The 22,759-nt window shown below is 39.5% G+C and overlaps 1 protein-coding gene across 1 annotated transcript in view; it reads right to left on the bottom strand.

Annotated features, from left to right (window-relative positions):
• LIMCH1 (LIM and calponin homology domains 1) overlaps positions 1-22,759 on the bottom strand; it is a gene marked incomplete at both ends in the record, with an annotated part of 176,857 nt that overhangs the window by 92,919 nt on the left and 61,179 nt on the right. The window contains 2 exons of the mRNA XM_080625851.1: positions 9,072-9,141; positions 20,450-20,520. Coding sequence (XP_080481977.1) covers positions 9,072-9,141; positions 20,450-20,520 — 141 coding nt within the window. The remainder of the gene's footprint in view (positions 1-9,071; positions 9,142-20,449; positions 20,521-22,759) is intronic.

Below are 22,759 nucleotides of genomic sequence, written 5' to 3'. Positions count from 1 at the left end.
TGTTGACTGCAAATCTTTGTGTGTGACCATCCAGCCAATTCCTTATCCACCTATATAAGCTGAAGCACTTGCTGGTGGCCAAGCACTAAGTGGCTGGAGCGCTTGCCGGTAAAGACTGAGGCAAAAACGTTATTACATACCTCAGCCTTCCCCATGTCCTGCGTAACCAGGACATGGAGACAGGACAATTCCTTCTGAAGAACGCTCACATTTTCCCTAGTTTTGTCACCAACGTTCCTGTACAAGCTTTTCTTGTTGTCCTTGGTGTCCCTGGCCAGATTTAATTCTATAGAGGCTTCAGCCTTCCTAACCTGATCCCTGGCTGCTTAGACAATTTCTCTGAATTTGTCCAAGACTACCTGTCCTTGCTTTCACCCTCTGTACACTTCCTTTTTGTGTTGGAGTTTGTCCAAGAGCTCCTTGTTCATCCATGCAGGCCTCCTGGCTTTTTGACCTGACTTCCTCTCCTAAGCTTGGAGAAAGTGATCCCTGAATATTAACCAGCTTTCTTCGGCTTCTCTTTTCTCCAGGACTTTATCCCAAGCAGATACCTGAAGAGGTCAAAGTCTCTTCTCCTGAAGACCAGGGTAGTGAGCTGGAGACGGAAGTTGTCATCAGCACATTCCAGGCCCTTACTGGATTGCTTATGCTTATGTGTGTTGTCCCTCCAACAGATACAGGAGTGGTTGAAGTCCTCCATGAAAACCAAGGCTTGTGAACATGAGGGTGTTCCTATCTATCTATAGAGGGCTTCATCCACTTAGCCTTTCTGGTCAGGCAGCCTGTAGCTGACCCCCATTACATTGCCACTGTCTCTGCCCTCCCTTTAATCCTGATCAATAAGTTATCATCATCTCCCGTGCCAGTCCTTCACTGAGCCTATATCCTTCCATTCCAACACTCCAGTCATAGAAGCCATCCCACCACATCTCCGTGATGCCAGTAAGATCATAGCCCTGCAGACATGAGCATGTCTCTAACTTGCCTTGCTTATTCCCCATGCTATGTGTGTCTGCACAGAGGCCTTTAGAAGGTGTAAAGTAAGTCTAATTCACAGCAGCTGAAAGTAACCATAGCCTCAGGTCTAGTTTTTCTTAGGGACAAAAGCTGATACTTCTTTTAGCCTCGAGGCATGGATAGCTGTATTTCTGCTTATTTTATGTGTGCTGACCTACACAAATGCAGCACACCATCTCAGCACTTCTTTTTATAACCTCATTGGAAAACAAATCAATTTTGCAACAAAAGTTACCCACAGATTGCAGGTGTCTGGGTACAACTCCAACAGAGCCACATTCAGGTGACACAGTTGCAGACTCAGGCCATCCAATTCCTCCACTGAAAACTCCAGAAGATGGCACACGCCTCCAGAGCTTGTGGTATTTGCCCAACTATTAAGAGAAGGCATAAGCCTCAACTATGGGGTTTGTCCTGAGACTTTAAGTCATTCTGCTCAGGAGGCCCTTCGTTTCTAAACAACAGCTGAAAAAAGGCACTAGATTCTTCCCTTCATTTAGTGCAGCCCTAAGCTACGTAGGCATTTTGTTTGCTGAACTATTATTTTTTCTGATACTTGCAGATACTTAGAGATTACTCTTCAAATGTAATTGGCATTTCTGAAATACTCAACCAGAATCAGCAAACCAATTTGACGCAAGTCATGGTTGAACTTTCAGGAGGCCACTTTAGGATCTGAAAGCAAATCTAAAACTTAATCCAGTGGCCAATGTGCATTTTTCATGGGTAAAAAGCGAACTCTTCCCAGAAGCCAGCTGCCTTGCCCAGCCAGAGGAAAGACCGGTCATTTATAGTAAAGGTTAATGCCATGATAAATGCAAGTTAACATTTCAGCTGCCTAGCATTAGGGCTTCAGCAGCAGCAGTGTCTTTCTTTTTGACATTTTCAAATGTTACCCCTGGAATCCTGCACTTCATTAAACCTCCTATGTCCATAAAAAAAGAAAGTAAACAATTTTACCTAAGCCTTTATTTATATGGTTCTATAAATAACATCTTTGTGAAGTCACCTGACAGCCCCCAAACCAGGTGGACTGTTTACTTTAAATAAGTACTTTTTTCTAAAGCATGGTAGTTGGCTTCCCCTTCTCAAGGCTGGGAAACATAATAGTGTCCATGGAAAACGAAAAAAAAATTCAAAGAGGAGATCCTGTGCAGTGACCATCCTCCCTCGGTTTTAACACAGAAAAGGTTCCCTTTACCTCTGCATTTGCATATTAACATTTGAAGTTACTCAGTGTGAATAAAGCCATTGAAGACTCACGTTGGGAGAACAGTTTAAAACCAGACTGTGAACGACACAGGAATGCTTGTGATATTTTTGTAAGTGTTATTTATTATTTGCATTAGCATACTGTCTAGGAGTTCTGGCCACGGAGCAGGATTCATGGGGTGAGGTGTTACACAAAAACAGACTAGCAGATGATCCTTGCCACAAAGAGCTTACACGTATTATTAGCATTTGACCAAACCAAGTCATGACATTCTCAGCAGCAGAGCTCAGCAGGCTCAGGGCACAGCTTAAACTGACTGTGAAACTGCTGCACTTTTGAATCCTAACCAGTCTAGCTTGGGAACAGGGCTCAACAAAATGACAATGTTCGCATCTGTCCACAGCAGCTATGGTTCACAGCTGTCCCTCAAGCATGTTTTGCAGACCTTTACCCATCTTGGCTGGTGCCATCTGACCCAATAAGGAAACTGTTCTCGGTGCTCTGGATGCTAAATGAGACTTCAGCTTTTAACAAGGAACAAAGTTCCTGGGCAATGGCAGAATGGAACAGTATCCTTAGTATGAGAAGTAATGGTGCCAGCTAACAAACAGCTTAGCTTGGGTGCAGTGTTAGCCCTGCAGCCAAGAAAGCATCCAGAAGAAGAAGGGACTTTAAGGCCAGCAGTGAAGTTGGTCTGCAGAAGCCCATGCTGAGTGCTGGATTGGGCCGGGGGTGCATGAAGCACACATAAACCTGGGAGGGACCAATAACAGCCAATTCAGAAGCAAAGAGGTATCATTCCCAAGTTTCACCTCCAGCCATCATAAACACAACACTCCAGCTGGTAACTGAGGACAGAAGGGACGACTCATGGATGTTAAGGCCAGCTCACGAGTCAGAGTGCTACGATGAACACAAAGACTACTATGAGCTAGCTGAACTCACTTCTCTGAGGGAGTGCATTATAGCTAAATGCAGCTCAGAAAATCAAAATCAAACAAGGTGAGGTCACTTACCTCCCTTTGGGTTTTATTTGTTTGTTTGGTTTGTTTTCCTTGATAGGTCATGTTTTTTTTATTAGTTTCCTATTATCCCAGTCTCCCTTACATCCATGCATCAGGTTAAAGTTCAGACTGTGAAAACTGGGCAACACAGGCAGAACCCAAGTGCAGCACATCTCCAGCATATAAGCTTACTGTCACATTGATGATTAATTTTGAGCATCAAAAGTATTAGAGTTTTGGAGCCAAACCAAACACCAGAGCAAGCACAACCATTTCAACCAATACAATGCTAAATGAGATGCCAGCATTGTATTTTGCATTTGACTCACTAGCTTTTCCTCTAAATGGGAGGAGAGCAATTCATTCTGGACAGCATTAGCAGGGTTAATTGGAAGCAATAAAAAACTTCAATTCCGGGTGAATTTCAATGTAAAGTTTCAGTTTTTATTGGTTTGCATCTCATTTTTCCTCACCAATGCTGCTTTTTCTATGCTTCCTGCCAAATTTGAACTGGTGTCTGTTTTCCTTTTCAGTGATGAATTAACTACAGCATCACTGTAGATTGCTTCACACAGACTGTTTACAAACAGCCTGGTTAGGAAACACCTGCTAGTTTAGTTTTGTATCCTTCATGAATTAGAAATGTTTGTGGGTACAGCATGCAGCTAAATTCACTAAACAGGAAATTTATAAGATATCTCTGTCCAGCTCAGATGACACCGGAAGAAATAGGCAAGGAAATCTAAACAAAGAATGAATTTGAAGGCAGAGTCTAGAAAGCTTGAGGGTAAAAAACCCAAACATACATGGACACAACGATATAAACCATTTTCTTTTGAGGATAATATTGTTTTAGCGAAGGGATTCAATAGATATTACAGCATGTGATGAGTCAAAGTACACAGTGCTGTTCTGAACCACTGGCCAGACCCTAAGTATCATTTTAGTTCAGTATTTGATATCGGAACCGAAGGCAGGCACAGGAGATGTAGAGAAGCCAATTACCATTCAGCTAGGAAGACCCACAGAAACCATGGCAGAACAGTTTGCACAGCATTTTGCTGTGATATTGACACTTTGCTTTCCATCAGCTTTCAGAAAAATGCTTTTTGGATGTGAGTGCCAAGAACTTACTGGTTTTAGACTGTTAGGAGATTTTGCTTTCATTTACTTCACATATGCCACAACTTACACAAGACTTTGTTATGGTTACAATTGTGCTGGCAAATGAACTTGTCCAGCTGCAAGAAGTACAAAATAATGAAACAGAAATTATCATATTATGAATCTAGATATTAAGTAGGAGCAGGCTCTTTCCAGAAAGTACTACAATGAATTAAAGGGAGAGTGAAAAATAAAATGGAATAATGCCAAGATAATTTTTTAAGGGAAAAAAAAAAAGTAATGACTGACATATGAGTGGAAAGAGTGATAAAAATAAGGTATATCAGTTAAATTAATCAGTTAAATTAATATCTTTCTCTATCTTCTCTAATTATTTTTAATTCCGTGAAATACACTAGGCTATATTTGGGTCTTGCAATTTCATTTTCAGGTTCATCTCTACATGACAGAAAAAGAGCTCCTTTGCTGAACCTAATTAGAAGCACAAGTTCTGAAAGCTAATATGAAGCTGAAATTTCTTTGGGATACTGCATTGTCAAAAAAAATACTTGAATTTTATGCAATGCTACAGCATACAAGCAAATCAGCAGCACCAGCAGACAGGTAGCTATTCTTAATAAGGTTCATAGCAAGTTCCCAGGGAACACTTTGCCAAGAAAAACTTCCTAGGAAAATAATCACAGAAAAAAACCACCTTGTTTTCAAAGGAACAAACCTTTTTAAACAGCACGCTACGGTTCTGCTCATCCTGGTGCAACAACTGTGCAACCAGGTGACTTTTGCAGAGCTATTTTTTTCCATTGCTAAATCATACCAGTGTCATAAAGTTGAGTACCGTACACAGCCTGAAAACTGGATGTCACAGTAAACAGACTTTTATTCAGTAGTGCTGAAACACGAGCCAAGATCCAAGCTAAAGTTCAGGCCTCCAACTTTGTCTTGACTACTTCCTACTATTATATGTGAGATTCTTTCACACAGCCTCTGAAGTAAGTGTCTGAGCTCCTGTGGGGATTGTTCAAGGAACTGAAGTAATGCTATAAACTCTCCTAAACCCTGTCAAACAAAAGATAAGGCAGAACCTTTTCTTTTCTCACAGAGTGACATTATTCAGGGACAGGAAACAAAAACTAGAACATTTTTTTTTTTATGAGGAAAAAAGATAGTGAACATACAGTGGTTAGTATTATAGAGCAAAGCTTACCTATGACAATGCTGGAAATCTTCTATTTCTATGGAATTATATATATAAGGCATAGTTGTATAAAAATGTAATTAGCAGAAACCTAACGAATCAGTTCTGCCCCCTATGAACATCATACACAATGAAAGAAACCAACAGCAACTCTCTAAAAAAAATGTTGGTTTTGTAAAAATCACTTATACATTAATTATATTCCTTGTACTCTAACAATCCGTTGTTGCAAAACTTCTGCAGCTTCAGATGGTCTTTTAAATTAATAACTAAGCCAAAATACTTTTCCAGCCTTGCACAATTAAATACATGAAATGATGCTTCTGGAAAGCTGACAGTCTTAAACATGTTCAGTATCAGTTTTTCACATGAGAAAACTTCTGGCAATGCAGCTCTTTCAGCAAAGCTTGTTACTCCTACCTAGGCTTAATATGCTCTTTGGGTGTTTTGTGAATTTGCTTTTTGGTGGGAGCACTAGCTTTCTGGATTAGTGAATACTGAACAGGAATGAGAAAGCATTTAATCAAATTTAATACTCACTGTAAGTCTGAATACCAAACCGTTGGTCCTACCTTTCATTAAAGCAATGTATCATTTCTGCTGTGATAACAGCAGCAGTCAGCACTTCTGGAGATCAAAGCAAATTACAAACAAGCCTGCAAAGCTGAACATATGTAATTCTATATGTAATGCTGCATACAATCCACATCCTGACTTCGACTTGCAACTAGACAAAGACCATCTTTGTGCATTTATATGGCTTCTGCTCAGTACAGTGGTTTGCAGATTCTCCAGTCCTTACTTTAACACTACAAGACTAAAACCAATAAGTTTTGCTTACATGATTGGTGTTCTGGTATACAAAAGGTTTGTAAATAAACTGTTCCCTCTCAAAGCACATGAGGAAGTCACTGGTAAGAATTTCACAATAACTGCAGATTCATTTAGCTTTAAACACAAGGAGAAGTTTGCAGAATTCAATCTGTCAACACTAGGCCAGTTATACATAATACTTCACAGCAGTGTTACGAGAAGTCACTCAAACGTGAAATACAGGCAAAAATTTTTACACCTGATAACACTTAGCTAAACATCTCAGCATGCCTCCAATACGGGCTTAAAGTTTACTGTTACTTTCCTTGAATATAGCATACTTTATTTGTCCTTACAATAACAAAGGAGAAAAGTAGAGTATCATCTGGAGAATTACACTCAAGTAGACATTTTGTGGAGCTAGATAATGTATGACTGTTTGCGTCTCTAGAGGTTTAAGATAAAACAAAAGGCACTTTGAGTACTTCACAATTACTCACAAGTTTTAGCTCCAACTTCCAAAAAGAAAACCTATCCATTGTCTCTGCTAGTGAACTAAATACTTATGCTAGCAGCAAATGAATGAATAAATAAATAAATTAATAAATTCTATTAGAATTATTAAGTTACATTTTTAGGCAGAAGCAGTATCTAGGAGTTCAAAAGCATGTATCTCACACAAGGCAGAAAAGGTACTGAAGCTTTCACAATATTTCCATGTGTACTAGAGGAAATCACACTCACTGGGGTGAAATAACTGGAAAGAAGTAACTATATACTATGTCAAGCCAACCAAGGCTAAGATAATAAAGGAAAACTCGCAATAAATAATGTTCCTCATATGTGGTCAACTAACTAGGAAGTGTAACTGCTTCTGGACTACAGCATCAATATTGTAATATTTTTCTTTTAGACACACAGATAAGGTACAGGTAGGAGGAAAAAAGAAAGATACACACTGCACTCAAACATACTGCTGATGCCTGTACTTTAAAATAATTCACCATAAATATACATAACAGACTAGAACACTTGATTATTTAGATTCACATGCAATCCTTAAAACAGCCATTCACCACTGTAAGTAAAAATTGGCAACAAAGGTCAGCAGGTATGGAAGTAGACACCTTCAAAAGCAAGGGGATATTTGGATGACTTGCTTCAATAGGAGCCATTTATTCACAGAACAGTTAAAAACACCCACTGGTAATGTCAAGAAGCCAGAAGCACCAGTGAACTTTTCTTATTTAGCAAAGTAATTACTAAAGGTAAGTAGAGGACACAGTACAGAGGTAAAAATGTCACTGTCCAACACAAAAAAAGATCTACTGTGTCATTTATAGCCTGAAAACCGGTTGGGTTCTTTTTGGTAATGCTTTGAAAATACACATCTTGCAAGAGAGATTTATCTCAAGGAATGAGTAAACTGCAAATATATCATGACTTTGTCTATGTCCCTCCTACTACAACCACCTTACCTTTGGGATTTTACATATGAATAGGAAAAAAACCAATGTAATTGAATATTATCCTCTTTAAACAGTCATAACAAAAATTGAGTCTATCCTGAAAGGGAGCCAAGGAAAAGAAAACTGCACTACTGGTATCTTTTGCAGCTGTTTATGTCAAATGTTCATTTCAAATAAGATTGTAGGAATAAAACTAGATGGGTTTTAGAGGCAAAACAAAGGCACACAAAGAAACTTTAGAGAAAGGATGGTGGGGATCACAACTTAAATCCTAATACTAGGTAGTATTCAGGCAGAAATATGCCTGTCAATCTACAGGGTTGAATAGCCTTAAAGGCTATGTAATAACATTACAGAACCAATTAGAAAATGAATGTAACAAGGTTTCTAATACACTGAAACATTTTAATGTGGTTCATATAAAGGAACATTAACCTCAGCTATCAGCAAGTAATACACTCTGAATCTCACACAACTAAACTAGGTCAGTAATGCCCAAACAGGAAGGAGCCAGGTATGTGAGTATATCATTAGTCTAAATTGAGAATGGCCACCTTCCACATGCTCAAGGGTACTTTTATTCTCAGTCACATCACAAGGGAAAATCAATACAGCCATATTTCTACATGGCTAACCCTGTTAGACCAAATGCCTGCTGACACCCCCACCTTCCTCCCAGCTGCAGGCACAGGACTGTGCTACCCCTTGAGGTGACCTCCTGAGCACCCGGCGCCACTGAGAGCCCACGGGCTGTCAGCACATCTTCTGTGGTCTTCCTTGCTTATAACAGACTTTAGCCAACTTTTACTCTGCCCTTAAAGTCAACATAAAACAGTTCCCTAGACAGTCCTGCAATGAATGTTATCTGCAGACTGTGGTATTTTGGGGAAAGAGAAAATGAGACAAAATATACAAGAAGTTTTCTTTCCAAAAAAATATCTTTTTGTGGTGATGGCTTCTAATACCCTTTCCAGTCTTTCTAAATCTATCACCCCAACTGGGAGATGACATATAACCAAGAAAACCTCTAAAAATATACTCTGTCTCTTTAACACTGCCCTCTTCTGAAAGAAAGACTGGCAAGTTTTAAGGTGACTACACAGAGATTTCAGAGGGACTGAGTTTAGTAGGTTAGAAGAATTCAAATTACAAAAATAATTGCTATCTGAATTACACAGTCAATAAAATCAAGGTGCAAAAGAAGCACTGAAAGATTTTTCATTTTATATACTTACCAAACCTGCAATGGGGGTCGGTAGTCTATTGATCTTTTTTACCAATCCCGGCTTTATTGCATTCAGCAACCTGTTACAAGAAAGGAGTATTTATGAGTGGCAAGTCACAAAATCCAAATTATCAAACACTTGTCCCAGCACATAAGGATTTCAATGTGGCTGGAAAGGAAGACTCTCCCCTTTCTCCCCTCCTGAAAACACATGTGTGCGGCCAAAGTTCTACCACTGAAATGAGGAAAGACTAGGGGGAAAAATACCCATAGTACAGTGCCTCAACAATATTTATTTTCTATCCTGAATTGATCTAAATCACATCAGTCTTGACAGGCTCTGGGTGAATTGTCACATCAGTCTGGCTCCATTGCCTAGAGACAGGTCATGCCTATAAAGGCCTGAGAGCAGAAACCCAGAAGGCATCTGGGTATCACAACAGCTTGTAGCTTGGGAAGAACAGTCCAGCAGTTTCTGCACTGCAGGCAAGTGAGAAAAGACATAGATTTTATGGGTGGGTTGTCTATTTTTCTGCAACTGTACTTCGAATTAAATGCCATCCTTGCATATGTTGTTGAGAACAGAGGTCACCATACAATATAAGTGTAAGAACACAAATAAGAAGGGAACCCAAAAAACCCACCTCATCATGAAAAACATCATTAGGCCAGTGATACGCCAGTTGAACACTTTTCAGGGTCCAAAGATTAGCAACTCCCCTAAAAACAGTTCCTCACCATCTATGAACATGTTATGAGAAGTGCTGACATTGCTCCTTGTTAGAATATTCCAGAAAATTACTAAGCCCCTAAAAGAAGGAAATTTTAATTATAAAATCCTGTTGCAACACTGTTTCTTTACCACCTTTCCCCCAAGAGAAAACCCTTATGCCTTTTATCCAAAGGGAAATTCAACCAGTCCCATCCATTGGGAAGGAAGTCTTCAGGTCAAGATTCTCGCTTCAAATTCAAGATCTTTGAAGAGAAATAAAGACGTCTATGATGATTTAAAACTCTTTAGAAACAAGGATAGTCACTATGGAAGAGAGCAATCTCTCTTTGTGCTGACATTGTCTCCATTCAAGAACTGACTCATCTGGCAGCTTACTGTGGCAGTAAAATGATTAATATTTAATATTTGAGAGGTCTGGCTAAGAAGTTTATCCTACCTAAAAGAATATTCCTTTCAGCTAAAAACTAACAGTCTGTGATTGTTTCCAACTCCCTACTTCTGAGCTAAGATAACACAAATTATGCCGCTCCTACAGGCTCCACCAAGAGTCATCTCTCCATAGTATCACGTTATTTACTGCTGGATTCCTTCTTAGGACTGTGGCATTTTGCAAGCTCATTAAGGAGCCCATCCCTCCAAGGAGTTTGTTAACGTGGCTTTGTTAACACTGAAATGATCATTTTTCCTCATGTCTTTCTTTTTTCTCCAGAACAGTATACAGGTTGGGTTTCTGCAATCCCTTGGAGAGAACAGGGGAGCAGAAGAGGAGATGCTATTCTAAGTGTTCTCTATGACCACAGTTAATAAAGCTTCTGTTCAATTTGTCCTGAATTGTACTTGTGTTATTACACACTCAGAGTAGCTGTATCTTCAACACTACCATAATCGGGAGTGGCAACAAACCCAATGGGAATGACATTGTTTTGGTGTTTCAGGTATTTTCTTCATCTTCTTGCAGTTAAAAACTCTGGAACCCTGGAATCGCTGTACTAGTCCTGCCTTCTGCTTAGGGTAGAATCTAACACTATTATGTCCTAAAAACAAATGATGAAAGAATATACTATTATACACAAACAATTCACTTTTTGCACAGAATGGCAAGAAAAAAACCTCACATCTCCCTTCCTATAACCTGCAATTTTATTTCACAAATGGAAGACAAATATTACTTCTTTTCCTCCAAAATGCACTAACCTATCTTTAATCCTTGCACAGCAACAACCTTACAGAACTATTCTTTTCTGTTTAGCTGCTGCAACAGGCAACTTAAGATTTCTGTTTACTCTTTTTTGGCATTTTTTGTTGTGGTTTTTTGGTTTGTTTTTTTTTTGTTTGTTTGGTTTTTTGTTTTTTGTTTTTTGTTGTTTTTTTAGTCAGAGCATTTCTTACCAAATACTGTAGCTCTGCTTTGGTTTCAATCATCTATATGCTTATTCTTTTCAGGGAATAAAGGAATAAATATCAGCTAAGCATCTCATTTTCTTTATTACTCAAATGGGAATATATCAGGCACCGTAACCAATATTGCAGGTGAAGATCAAAAGCCACACACAGTAACTGAAGTAAAATAAAGAGGTCTTAATGGAAACCTCAAATGCCAAAGCTCATTTTAAATAAATCTTCAAAATGGCTTGTACAGGCTTCCCTGTGAAATATGGGAAAAGGATAAAACGAGAGGAAGGAAAGGAGCAGGGAATAAACAACATTTTAGATTACCAGTTGGAGTCTGAAGAGGGAGGAAATGGGATGGGGCAAGACGGAAAAGTCTGAGGAAGAAAGGCCTCTATTATTAAAATGTTTACCTCCTGTTGGAAACATCTCTAAACAGTCTGGCACCAAAAGCCCCAGGACTTGTTCACTGCAGAATGTGTCAAAGAGAGATTTCTTCCAGAGCAGACTGGCCGCTTCTGATGTATTGCCTGATCTACAGCAACAGCCCAGATGTCAAACTACCAAGGGCTTAAGCTTGCTCTGCCACCAACCTGGCTGAGAAGCTGCACTGCTTACGCAGAGTGTCTCAGCGGTCACCTTCACTCACACAATTACTATCCCTCCCTGCTTCTCGGAAAAGCAACTGAATGCACCACTTCCTACGTAGGTCAATACACACACAACAAAATTGTCTATGCCGATTTAGACTCTCATAGAGCATCTATCTTCATATGTAAAGTCTTGTGAGCTCTGATAGGTTTTTGTTGAAATATGGGCAAACAAAAATCCTGCCATTTTGGTGCTACAGCCCAGGGGCAAAAGTCTGCATGGAAGAAAACACTAACCCGCACCTTCCCCTGGCACTTCCCTACAACTCCAGTCACATACTTTCTTGCTCTGCCAATCCTACCCGGCCCCAGTCATGTCTCAGCTTAAAAACCGATAACTTAAACCATCAGAAATCTTGCTGAATGGCTCATTCTAGGACATTAAATAAAATCTTTAAAAATATATTTTAAAATATATTTGTATTGCAGCCATCCCTGAGAAAGGCATGAAAAACACAATGGCAAGACAAGTGTTAGAGGAGCAACACAGAACCCATCAGCTTCTTCATCAGCTGAAACACACACGCATTGTTCAGTGCTTTATTTTCACAACATTTACAAGTTAACCATATCACCTTGGTACCCGGTCACAGAGGGCAGCCTTGCTACAACATACAGTCGAGGTCCCACCTCCAAATCACTTTAGACAAGTTATTTTCACCACCATTCTTGCAGCAGGAAGACACTTGAAGGCACTTGCTCAAAAAACATATACCTAGTTGATGGCATATTAAGATCCTCTATCTGATCTGTCTGGCCAGTTTAGCAATACTGATCAGTCTAAAGAAGGTACTAAGGTCCCAACTGACAGGTTCAGACAGAGGGCTGAAGCACAGCAGGTCCTGAGTTGAACTGAGTACCCACCAGTTGCAAGCCCAGATTTTCCCAAGCACAAATTTAGCTATTTTTTTTCTTACACTTGTGTTGCTCAGACATAGAAAATCCTCAAGCAGATGTGCATCTTCTAAAAAACAAAACCTTTGCATCACTATGTACTACATTCTGCTATGCCAAGGTTGGTGAGCTACTGTATAAATGGTCAGAGTGTGGAACCGTCAAAGTTGCAACAGAAATGTTAGTTTTGTTGGGGTTTTTTGTTTGCTTGGAAATTTTGTGGGGTACTATTTTTCATACTCCTGCATCTAGGAAAACAGATGGCAATGGAACAACTAAGCAGTCCTGAGAGATAGCAAAATAGTATGATGTTAAATCTTCCATTATTTTATCCTTTTTCCTTCCCCTTCAGTAAGATACTGCTAATTTAAGGTCTCGTTCCACAAGATAAGGGAATTTTGGTTGAAATAAACCATAAAACAATGTCCTTCCATACCGTTTGCAAAAGGCGACATAGGAACATACCTCAAGCTTGATTTTTTTTGGTAGGTAAAGTCGGGTGACCAGCAGACATTTTAGAGATGACTGTAAAAACAAACTTAGGGAGGACTTGGGGAAACTTTAGCCTTCAGCCAACTTGCTTCTCACAAAAATCATTGTGGAGTATTAACAGTTACTTACACAAGAAGTAAAATGACACAGGGAGGGAAAAAGAACACAAATATAAAGACTAATATTTCTATCGAGCCTTTTGGGTACCTGATATTACCAGAGTTTCACTGCTACGACGAGAGGGAAGAAATGATTATGAAATCTCAAGGAACTTTTTAACAGTAAAAGAAGCAAAAACATGACAAAAGGAAACACAGATAAAATAGTTCTTAGAGGAACTTAAATCAAAATATGATGAAGGAAAAAAAACACCCAAACAACAAACAAACAAATCAACAATACCAAACACCCAAAAGACAATAATCCAAGCCAGGATAAAATAAAGCCTCTTCAGGCTCCATCCATAACACTTGAGTCTCTGTACAAGACCTGAACTATTCTCTAGACCCTTTAAACACTCTCTGCTGGGATTTCTGCTCACCACCCCTAGTATGTATGCACGGGTCCTGACTCAGGACAACATTCTGTTCTTCACTTCCCAAAGTTCTCCTGTCAATTTCAGTCCAACATCTACACAGCCATCCTGCCTTTCCCCTGGTGCTGGCTTGGATTCTTCTGTAGTTAGCTGTTAAATGAAGCACAGTAAAACACTGCATAGGAGCTAAAACCTTACAGCTGCCTTACCTTATGGAAACGGCAGGACAAAATGCAAGTGAAAAGCTGCTCCATCCCCACTCACAGGGAGAAGCTAGGTCATTTCCTTCCCCCAATAAAAACCAGTTCTGGTAAGTATGGGAAGAATCAAGTGCTCTATTTGGTGCTGTCCCCAAGGCTTGGCATTTGAAGAGATAAGGTATCTCCACAGCAGAGCAGACAAGCTGAAATCAGTACTAGCGCTGTGTGACTAACTTATTAGACCTTCCTGGAGTTATTTATCACCAGTTAAGAATGTGAAAAACTTCTGCCAGGAAAAGAAGGCGTTTCAGGCAACAGCTGATAAAAGATCTAATGAAAAGCACCAAGACAACTGCCCATGAAATTCTTGCAAGAAAACGTCAGTTAAGAAAATACTCTAGAGTATGGCTGCTAAAACCCAGCCTCCAAAAAGCCCTTGTTTCTAAGAGGAAATGGAAGAGAAGCACTTTCAGAAAATAAGCTTCAGAAATGGAAAAAAAAGAAAGGGTGAAGTGATGTGTGCTCAGCTCAATCCAGGCTGGAGGGATGGGTATCCAACAGAGTTCTTTGCTCAAATAACAGATCATATTCCTAAAAAGAAAAGCTGACTAATGACCTGATCTTAAAGTAAAAGGGCATTTCATATTTGAGAGTTCAGGAAATTCTATCCACAGTAAACCTTAATGGAGACATTTCTCTTTTCAAACTGGGTTTTACAGAGTCACATTCTTACAAGCAGCCTTTCAGCACTTGATAATTATTAGCCCAGACAGCTTCAGCATCCACATATTTTAAACTCATGCTCTGGTAGCAGCTTCAAAATGACCCCAAATATTGCAAATGAGAGAAAAATCCACTATTAGTCTTAAAGATGAACAAATCACATTGAAACAGCAGGCCATGAAAATTCAAAATATTTTGTTGCAATGGAAGTGGCAAAGAATTTTCAAAATACAGAGGTCACAAAAACATTTTTGGGAAAACATTCTTCAGGGCTTGCTAATGATGCCCCTGACATTATTTATCTAGGATCAGATGAACAAGGTGCTTTTCTAACAAGGAGGACAGAACTGTGTCCACAAAGGGCTTATAAATAAAAGGTGAATAAAGAACTATGCAAATATGCAGCACTGAGAAAACAAGTATGCCAAACACAGAACTGCATGGGTCTTGCTCTGCCAAAGACTAAAAATATGAAGAACACAGAGGCCTTGCAGAAGAGCTCAAGAAAGGCAACCAGGAAGACTGTGTATAAATAGCTTTTGAAGCTATTGATACGGAACCTACCACTGTAACAACTGACGTGAAGAGCTTCCTATGCACCGATGGATTTGCAATTCACACACAGTTTTACACTGAGTAGCAGTGTCCATGGATAATTGTCCAAAATGCATAGCCAATATAACATACGCTCTTGGAAAGCTGAAACCTCTCACAGGATTACCTTGCTATGCACTTGAGCAGCACTCCATTTGAATGGGTCAGTGTTCCACAGTCTCGTGCCAGTCAATTAACCAAGCTCCACTGAAAAAACTCTACTATTTAGTCTGCTGAGATGCATATTATTTTAACATAAATACAAAGACAGGCCATTCTGGCTGTACTCAAGCGCACCCTTCAATGCTATTCTCCTCTTCTCATGCACACAGCTGAGCACTACGGTTTATGTTATACCTCTGACCCCTCACCTAAACCGTACTAATAAATAGCTTTTCATTATAACATGGCAATAAAACTTAAAGATTAAAAACTTCAGATTCATATAAAACTGTTTCAGATGTCCTCACATGAACCTAAATCTTAATGCTTAATGAGCCTTGGGGCCCATTCCTCTAAACTGGAGACAAGCCAAATCCATGATGCTGATAATGTTTTGGCTTTACAATGCAGAGCTTGAAAAACATAGAACACCAATCCCTTCTCACCTCAAGGCATGGGTCACATTCAGAACTTCAAGTATGCCTATGAAACTCAAATACCTTCTTAGTTTCCAGGAACAGGAAATTCAAGTAAAAGCTTAATTAAGCGTAAGGCCTGGGCATCCACTAACTTCTCCAGTTTGATATCTGGCAAGACAAGAATATCTGCACTGTACGCTATACAGCCAAGTGCTGAACTGATGCCAGGCCTATGTCACTGACAGACAAGTAGAATAACATATCTGCAAAATCCTACAATCCACAAAGATGACTATTTGTTTTCCCCTGCCAGGTCTCCATAAGTGGCATGGCAATTTTACATAAGTGACATTAATTTGCAAGAAAAACCTGATTTTTAAACAACCAAACAACTGAAACATGATATATACAGTGAAAACTATTCTCCATAGGTTACAGTACCATTGACTCAGAAGACAATGTTTTACTATTACACAGCATTACACTTTCACTGATCTGGCACATATCCAACCCTGCTGAAAACAGCATTCATGTCAGCCCAAAGCTTGGTCAGATGTACTAGAACCATGATGCAAGCCCAAAGAAACTCTGCTCTCTGAGAAAAAGCTGCTCATTCATCACCAGTGACATGGAGAACACAAGCTAAGGAGATTTATTTATAGAAGAAAATTATTCTCATGACAGAATAAATTATAAAATCCATTAAGTAATTCTTGATCACAGTCACTTTCAGCTCACTCAGATTTATAGCCTCACTTAATTTTTTTAAAATACTATTAATCTATGTGCATGACTAACTTTTTGCTTTTTTCTTTTATTTAAAAGTAAAACCTAAATACTTTCTTGTAGTTTTTAAGAGCATACATTCCTAACACGCATAGCTGAATCTAGCCTTTCCTAGATACTGTCCTACATGAGAAAAAGTATGAAACTTTGCCCTTAATTCACTGTACAAGCCCAATTTTACCAAGATTACTTAAAAGCAGTAAAATATCTTCATATCTGCTCTTTCAAAAAATAACAAAAAAAGAGTCAAAGACTCCTGGTTTCAAAAAATACATATAGTTTCTGCGTATCTAACTAAGCTACAAAACACCATGTGCTAATACACAAAATAAGTGTGCTAAGAAACAAAGAAAAGTTTGGGAAAATGCTCATAAATTGGTATACAGAACTGTATACGCAAGTGGCATCCATCTTTAACCACATACAGTAATTCCTCTTTCTCTTTTATATGTTTATGCCCTGACTTCTCAAGATATGCAGCTAAATATTCGTTAAAACTTTCATGCTTCAGAAAAATAAAAGATTTATTATGCCTGCATTTACTGCTATAAGTTGATTTATATACATTTATAAAACAGACACAGGGCTAAACTGTTCTACATACAGTACCCAAGGTATTACACACAATCATGACACTGTTGGACTCCACTGCAAAGCCAAATAATTTCTATTGCTATCTAATTCTGAATTCAGTTGGAGTTTGTTATTTGAGATCCTTTGCCCAGGATCCGTGTCCCAGTTGTTATTGTTGTTACTCTTCCTTATGATTTCGTCCTATTCCTGACATTAGAATCTCATTACTACTGATACAAACTCTCAGGATTCTTGGAATCCCAGTACTGGTTGATTCCAGATGAAAGCTTGAGAGAAAATATGATCCCAACTGCATGTCAGAAATGCTTACAGATGCATTGGACATATTATTAACCCTTCGATATACTTGGATAGTCATATCAAAGAAAATAAATAACTTGGATTTTCCAAGTCTCACATTCACACAGAGACACCCCTAACTGCTGACTGACCAGCATGAAAGAAGGAATCCTGCAGTAGCAGAGCTGGGCAAGGGGAGGTGCATGTCAAGTAGAATGGAAAGGAACTGCTCACTTAAAAACACACTTGCAAGAATATTAGAGCAGTAACAATGGGACAAGGCTGCAGGAAGATGTATGTATTTTTGTCTTCATGTAGCAATTTTTAAACTTATTAATAGCAATTGTAGCATGGTTAGAAATAAACCCAACTTCTGCTTCCTTATCTGCTGTTTCAGAACTACTCAAATCAGGGGATGGATGGAGACAGCATATACTTTTTCTTTTGCAGTCAACCTTCATTCAGATGCCTGAATCCATAGAATAGGAACACCTGAGCGCTGCAACAACCAAATCTAATTTATTCCTGATTAATCCTCTAGCTTCTCATAATATCTGGGTCAAACCTAAATGTTAAAGCTATGTAAGAAGAAAAAAAACCACACCAAAACAAAGCCCCACAAAACATAGAATGTGCTGGAGCGGAAATTTGGGATTTCTAGTGATATTTCCTGCTACTGGTGTTGTATTCCTCCCTCATATAGTTTTCCACCATGAGCCCAGAAAGGCATATTTGCCCACCCATGCAGAAGCATAGCCAGGAAACTCTTCAGCCTTTCCATATGAGAATTTAATACACAAAGCAAGAACAGAACAAGAATTCCCTCTGCCTAGCTATTATGTCACTTACTGAAATCACCATCTGGACTGATGTCAGAGAGCTATGCTAAAAAGCCATGGACTCATTTCAGACAAACACAAGTCATAGTCACTGGCCTCTCAGCACAGCTGGGTGCCAGGGCAACTACACAAGTGGGCTTTCAAACATCCAGAAAGAAGGAAGGGCTTGTGTTACTCTCATCTGTCAGCTTGCCACTTCAGAGCACCCTGCATTGTTTAAACATGCTCCTCAGCTCCTGAGTTGAGTGCATCAAGCTATAAAAAGTGTCATGAGGCCAGATTGAGATGCCAGCCACAGCAAAAGCACTACCAGGGAGGCAGGTACAAGGCTTGTGTCTGTGGCTAGCACACTCATGCAGGGCTGCTCCACTATTCAGGCTGGTGGTTCATAACATGTCCATTCTGACAGTTCAAGCTTTGCGCATCACACAGTTTTATTAGCTTTCATTTATTAAGATACCTGGATAGTTGCTAGACATAAATGAATCATTTATAACCACTGCAGTGATGTCTGCCTGAGTTTTCAGGCTGTGTAGGCCACAGACAACAATTTGCCCAACATCACAGAACAACTTAGTAGTATAACCAAGTTTTGTCCCTTGACCTGCTTATTACTGGAGCTCTCAGCCTCCTAAGAAAATACATATTTATTCACTTTATTAGCAAAACATTAGTTAGTTAAGCTTACATCTTAAAGATTTACAGCATTTAAATTAGACTACCACTGCTTACTTGCAGATAAGATTACAATCTAATCTTGAAATACACATCCCTTACTTTTCATGCAATGCAATTCAACCTTAACTTTTAAAGAGCACTGTGAAGTGATTCAGCACACTGTACTTCCCATGACCAGCCAGAAGAGATCTTGTCCAAGAGGCAAGCCTTAAATACAAAGGGGTAAACTACATGCTCCTTCCAAGTTACACCACTTTTGATCAACAGTAACAACTACTTCCCTCGTCCCAAAGCCACTCCTCAGCAAAGACATGCAACTACAATCAAACTAGATCATATAATTTCCTTTCCTGTATATTTCTCCTTTAATAGCTAAAGTTCAAGCTGTCTGATTAATGACACCAGTGAGATATACAACACTATTTACACAAGTAGGTTTTGAGCTATTGTAAGCTACCTAGAGTTGAGTTACAGGATGTTAGCTCAACTCTACTGCTGAAAACTGTTTCCAAATTCCAGTACCTTTCATAGTATAAAACTTAAGCAATAGTTTCAATGATCCAGCTAAACATCTCAGGAGATCTCATTTATAAATTTCAATATGCATTCAGCTCTTCATAGGCTTTTTCCTTCTTGTGTGCAAAGTCAGCTTTTACCAACTTCAGTGACAACCCTGCCTGCTCAGGCAAAGAATTTGGTCGATACACATGATTCAGATCAGTGGATTCTCCCAAAACTCCCAATGACCTGCCTGGGATTTTCAAAGAACTATGGGCATTAGGGAACGCTTCAAAATTGCTCTTAAAAGCCACCAGCTTTGGTATCTAAGCCCACAACATGCTTTTGGAAGACTGTCTAAAACCTAGCTGTTAAAACCACAGAGAGAAATGTGCAAAAGCAAACCTGTGTCTCTTGTCCAAAAATCACAAAACACATCATTCAAATACACCTTTAGGTAAAATTTAGAGGATGCTTAACCTTTCCAGGAACTATAAAAGCAGCTGAGTATTGACGGTATTCAGATGGCTAACTCTTGACAGTGTTTGGACCTGGAGTTGGTCCAAAACACCTCACTATAGCAGAGACGTCCACAGGCAGGTGTGGAACACCATTTGCCAATCTGTGGTTAACATCTTTACATAAAAGGAAACCAAAAAGCAAACATCATTTTTACTTTACATAACTTAACTAAGGAGCTGGGTTGGAGTGAGGGAAGCACTCTGCAAAACCTGTTTTCTTTAAGCCACATTTCAATCCTCACCATAACAATAGCTTTGGCACTGACAGGATGCTGCAGTGAAAGACCTGTGCGCAATGTCAAAACTCGCAAAAGGAAACCAACATCTGGACATATGAACTAAAGTTAATTTCAGCTCTAGTCAAGATTGTATTCAAGGCTCAAAACTGTAAGTGTTACTTACTCACACAGAAGAATGCCGTTTTCTAAACTCGAACGAAAATCTTTCTCACCAAAACTTCTGCCGGTCACTTGCTGCAAAAAAGTAGGGGGAAAAAAAAGAGTGACATCCATTAGAAAGTGTGCTTTACGAGAGCAATTCATAACATTCAGTTAAAGCATCTGCTGCATAGGAAACATCTGAGCTTTACATGCCTTGCCAAAGGATTAAGTCATGTCCATCAACCAGTTTCCTTCTTCCCATTTCATTGAGGCATTTAACACACAGAACAAAGTATTTGCTCTGGACAGTGCAATTACAGATTATAACAGATCTGTGTTCCAGAAGTATAAAGCAGACCCAATAAACCAAAAATAACAATGTAATCTTCAGAGCATTTTAATAATTTCATTCTATAGCGTTTTGAATTTTAAAACTATTTTGTTTAGACAAATTGTGTAGATTTACTGCTTTTTTGCACCATGTTAAAAATCTTGTACTGGGCTTTTGGCCTTTAACCTATCACTTTTCTAGAGTAAGCAAGAGCAATCGAAGGTGCTCACATGAGTAATAGACCTTCAGACACACACCACAATACTCCTGCTCATAGTAAATGATATTTCACATCATGAAGTCAATTGTGAGCGTGAATACAAACTCAATGGAAGCTAAGTTTATCCACCTACTCACAGTCCTGTCAGGGATGCTTGGAAAAGGAGGTACTTTACGAGCTCTTAAGCCAGTCTATGTTGCTTAGGGACAGACCATCTAGGAACTGCTTAGAATCCCAATCTCGCCAGAGGGTGCCAGATGCTACAAGCATGACTGAACCCCCATTTATGACTCACTACCATGTTGACAATGGCTTGCCATTCATCCTCAAATCATTCTCAACAGATGACGTGTTCAGTTAGAAGGATAGTTTTTATTACCACCAACAAATATATAAAAATAGTTGCTATGTTTAGAAAGCACCGAACAGAAATAAAACAAAGCAAGAAAAAGCCTGTTAGTTTTTAATTGTCCTCCAGGAGGTCTTCTCCTCAGCCAGCCAAAACATTTACCGGATGCTTATAGAGTTCCCATGGCTTGTATCCAATCTTTCAGCAAGACCCTTGCTTTGGGCGTTGCTTCCACCATAGAGAATAGTGACTTGGGGACACATCTGTCCTCAAGTCTCTATTTTCTCCTTGCTGTTCCACTCAGATTCAAGACCCTTCCCTTCCCAGTTTCCTGTCATAAAGACAGCAATTTATAAAAACTGACAAGTTTGGAACTTTCCCATGAGATTAACAAATGCACGAGCTTCACAAATGATGGTTATAGCTACGCACAGTCTTGGGCAGAGAACACCACTTTTTTTTGAATTGAAGTGCAAATGCAAAGCTCAAAACCTAATCCCCACTTAATTACAAACCTACCGTTTTTTTTAATGTGAAGGAACTTCTCTCAGCAATCTGGTATGACAGTGTGCAAACTTTACCACCCCTCACCACTAATCTGAAAAGTGCATCATAAAGACATCAGTTCACAATCATGTTTTATGCAAATGAATTAAGTAGAACAAGGCGTACCTCAGAAGAAACCAGATGCAACCAGTGTTAGCGAATGATCTTTAATAATTTTAACTATCTCTAATGACAGCAAATCACCTCTAATCTTGATCTGCTATGACAGAGAGAAATCATGACAATAAACCCATTAGCATTTGGGATGAACAACAGACAGAGCACATCAAAACTGACTTTTCTTTTAACCATAAAGTACAATAAAGAAAGGAGTAAGAAGAGTGATCTTGTAACCGCCTGACTCATAGGGGGTTTCGTCTATGCAGGAAATGTAGAGTCCTGCATCTGGGCAGGAACAACCCCAGGTTCCAATATAGGTTGGGGAACGACCTGTTAGAGAGTAGTGTAGGGGAGAGGGACCTGGGGGTGCTAGTGGATGGCAGGATGACCATGAGCCAACACTGTGCCCTTGTGGCCAAGAAGGCCAATGGCATCCTGGGGTGTATTAGAAGGGGGGTGGTCAGTAGGTCGAGAGAGGTTCTCCTTCCCCTCTACTCTGCCCTGGTGAGACCGCATCTGGAATATTGTGTCCAGTTCTGGGCCCCTCAGTTCAAGAAGGACAGGGACCTGCTGGAGAGAGTCCAGTGCAGGGCAACTAAGATGATTAAAGGAGTGGAGCATCTCCCTTATGAGGAAAGGCTGAGGGAGCTGGGTCTCTCTAGTTTGGAGAAGAGGAGACTGAGGGGTGACCTTATTAGTGTATATAAATATATAAAGGGGGAGTGTCACGAGGATGGAGCCAGGCTCTTCTCAGTGGCAAACAATG

This window comes from Psittacula echo (assembly GCF_963264785.1).
Source record: "Psittacula echo genome assembly, chromosome: 1".
Classification (NCBI taxonomy): domain Eukaryota; kingdom Metazoa; phylum Chordata; class Aves; order Psittaciformes; family Psittacidae; genus Psittacula; species Psittacula echo.
This window is presented reverse-complemented; position numbering and strand designations above follow the sequence as displayed.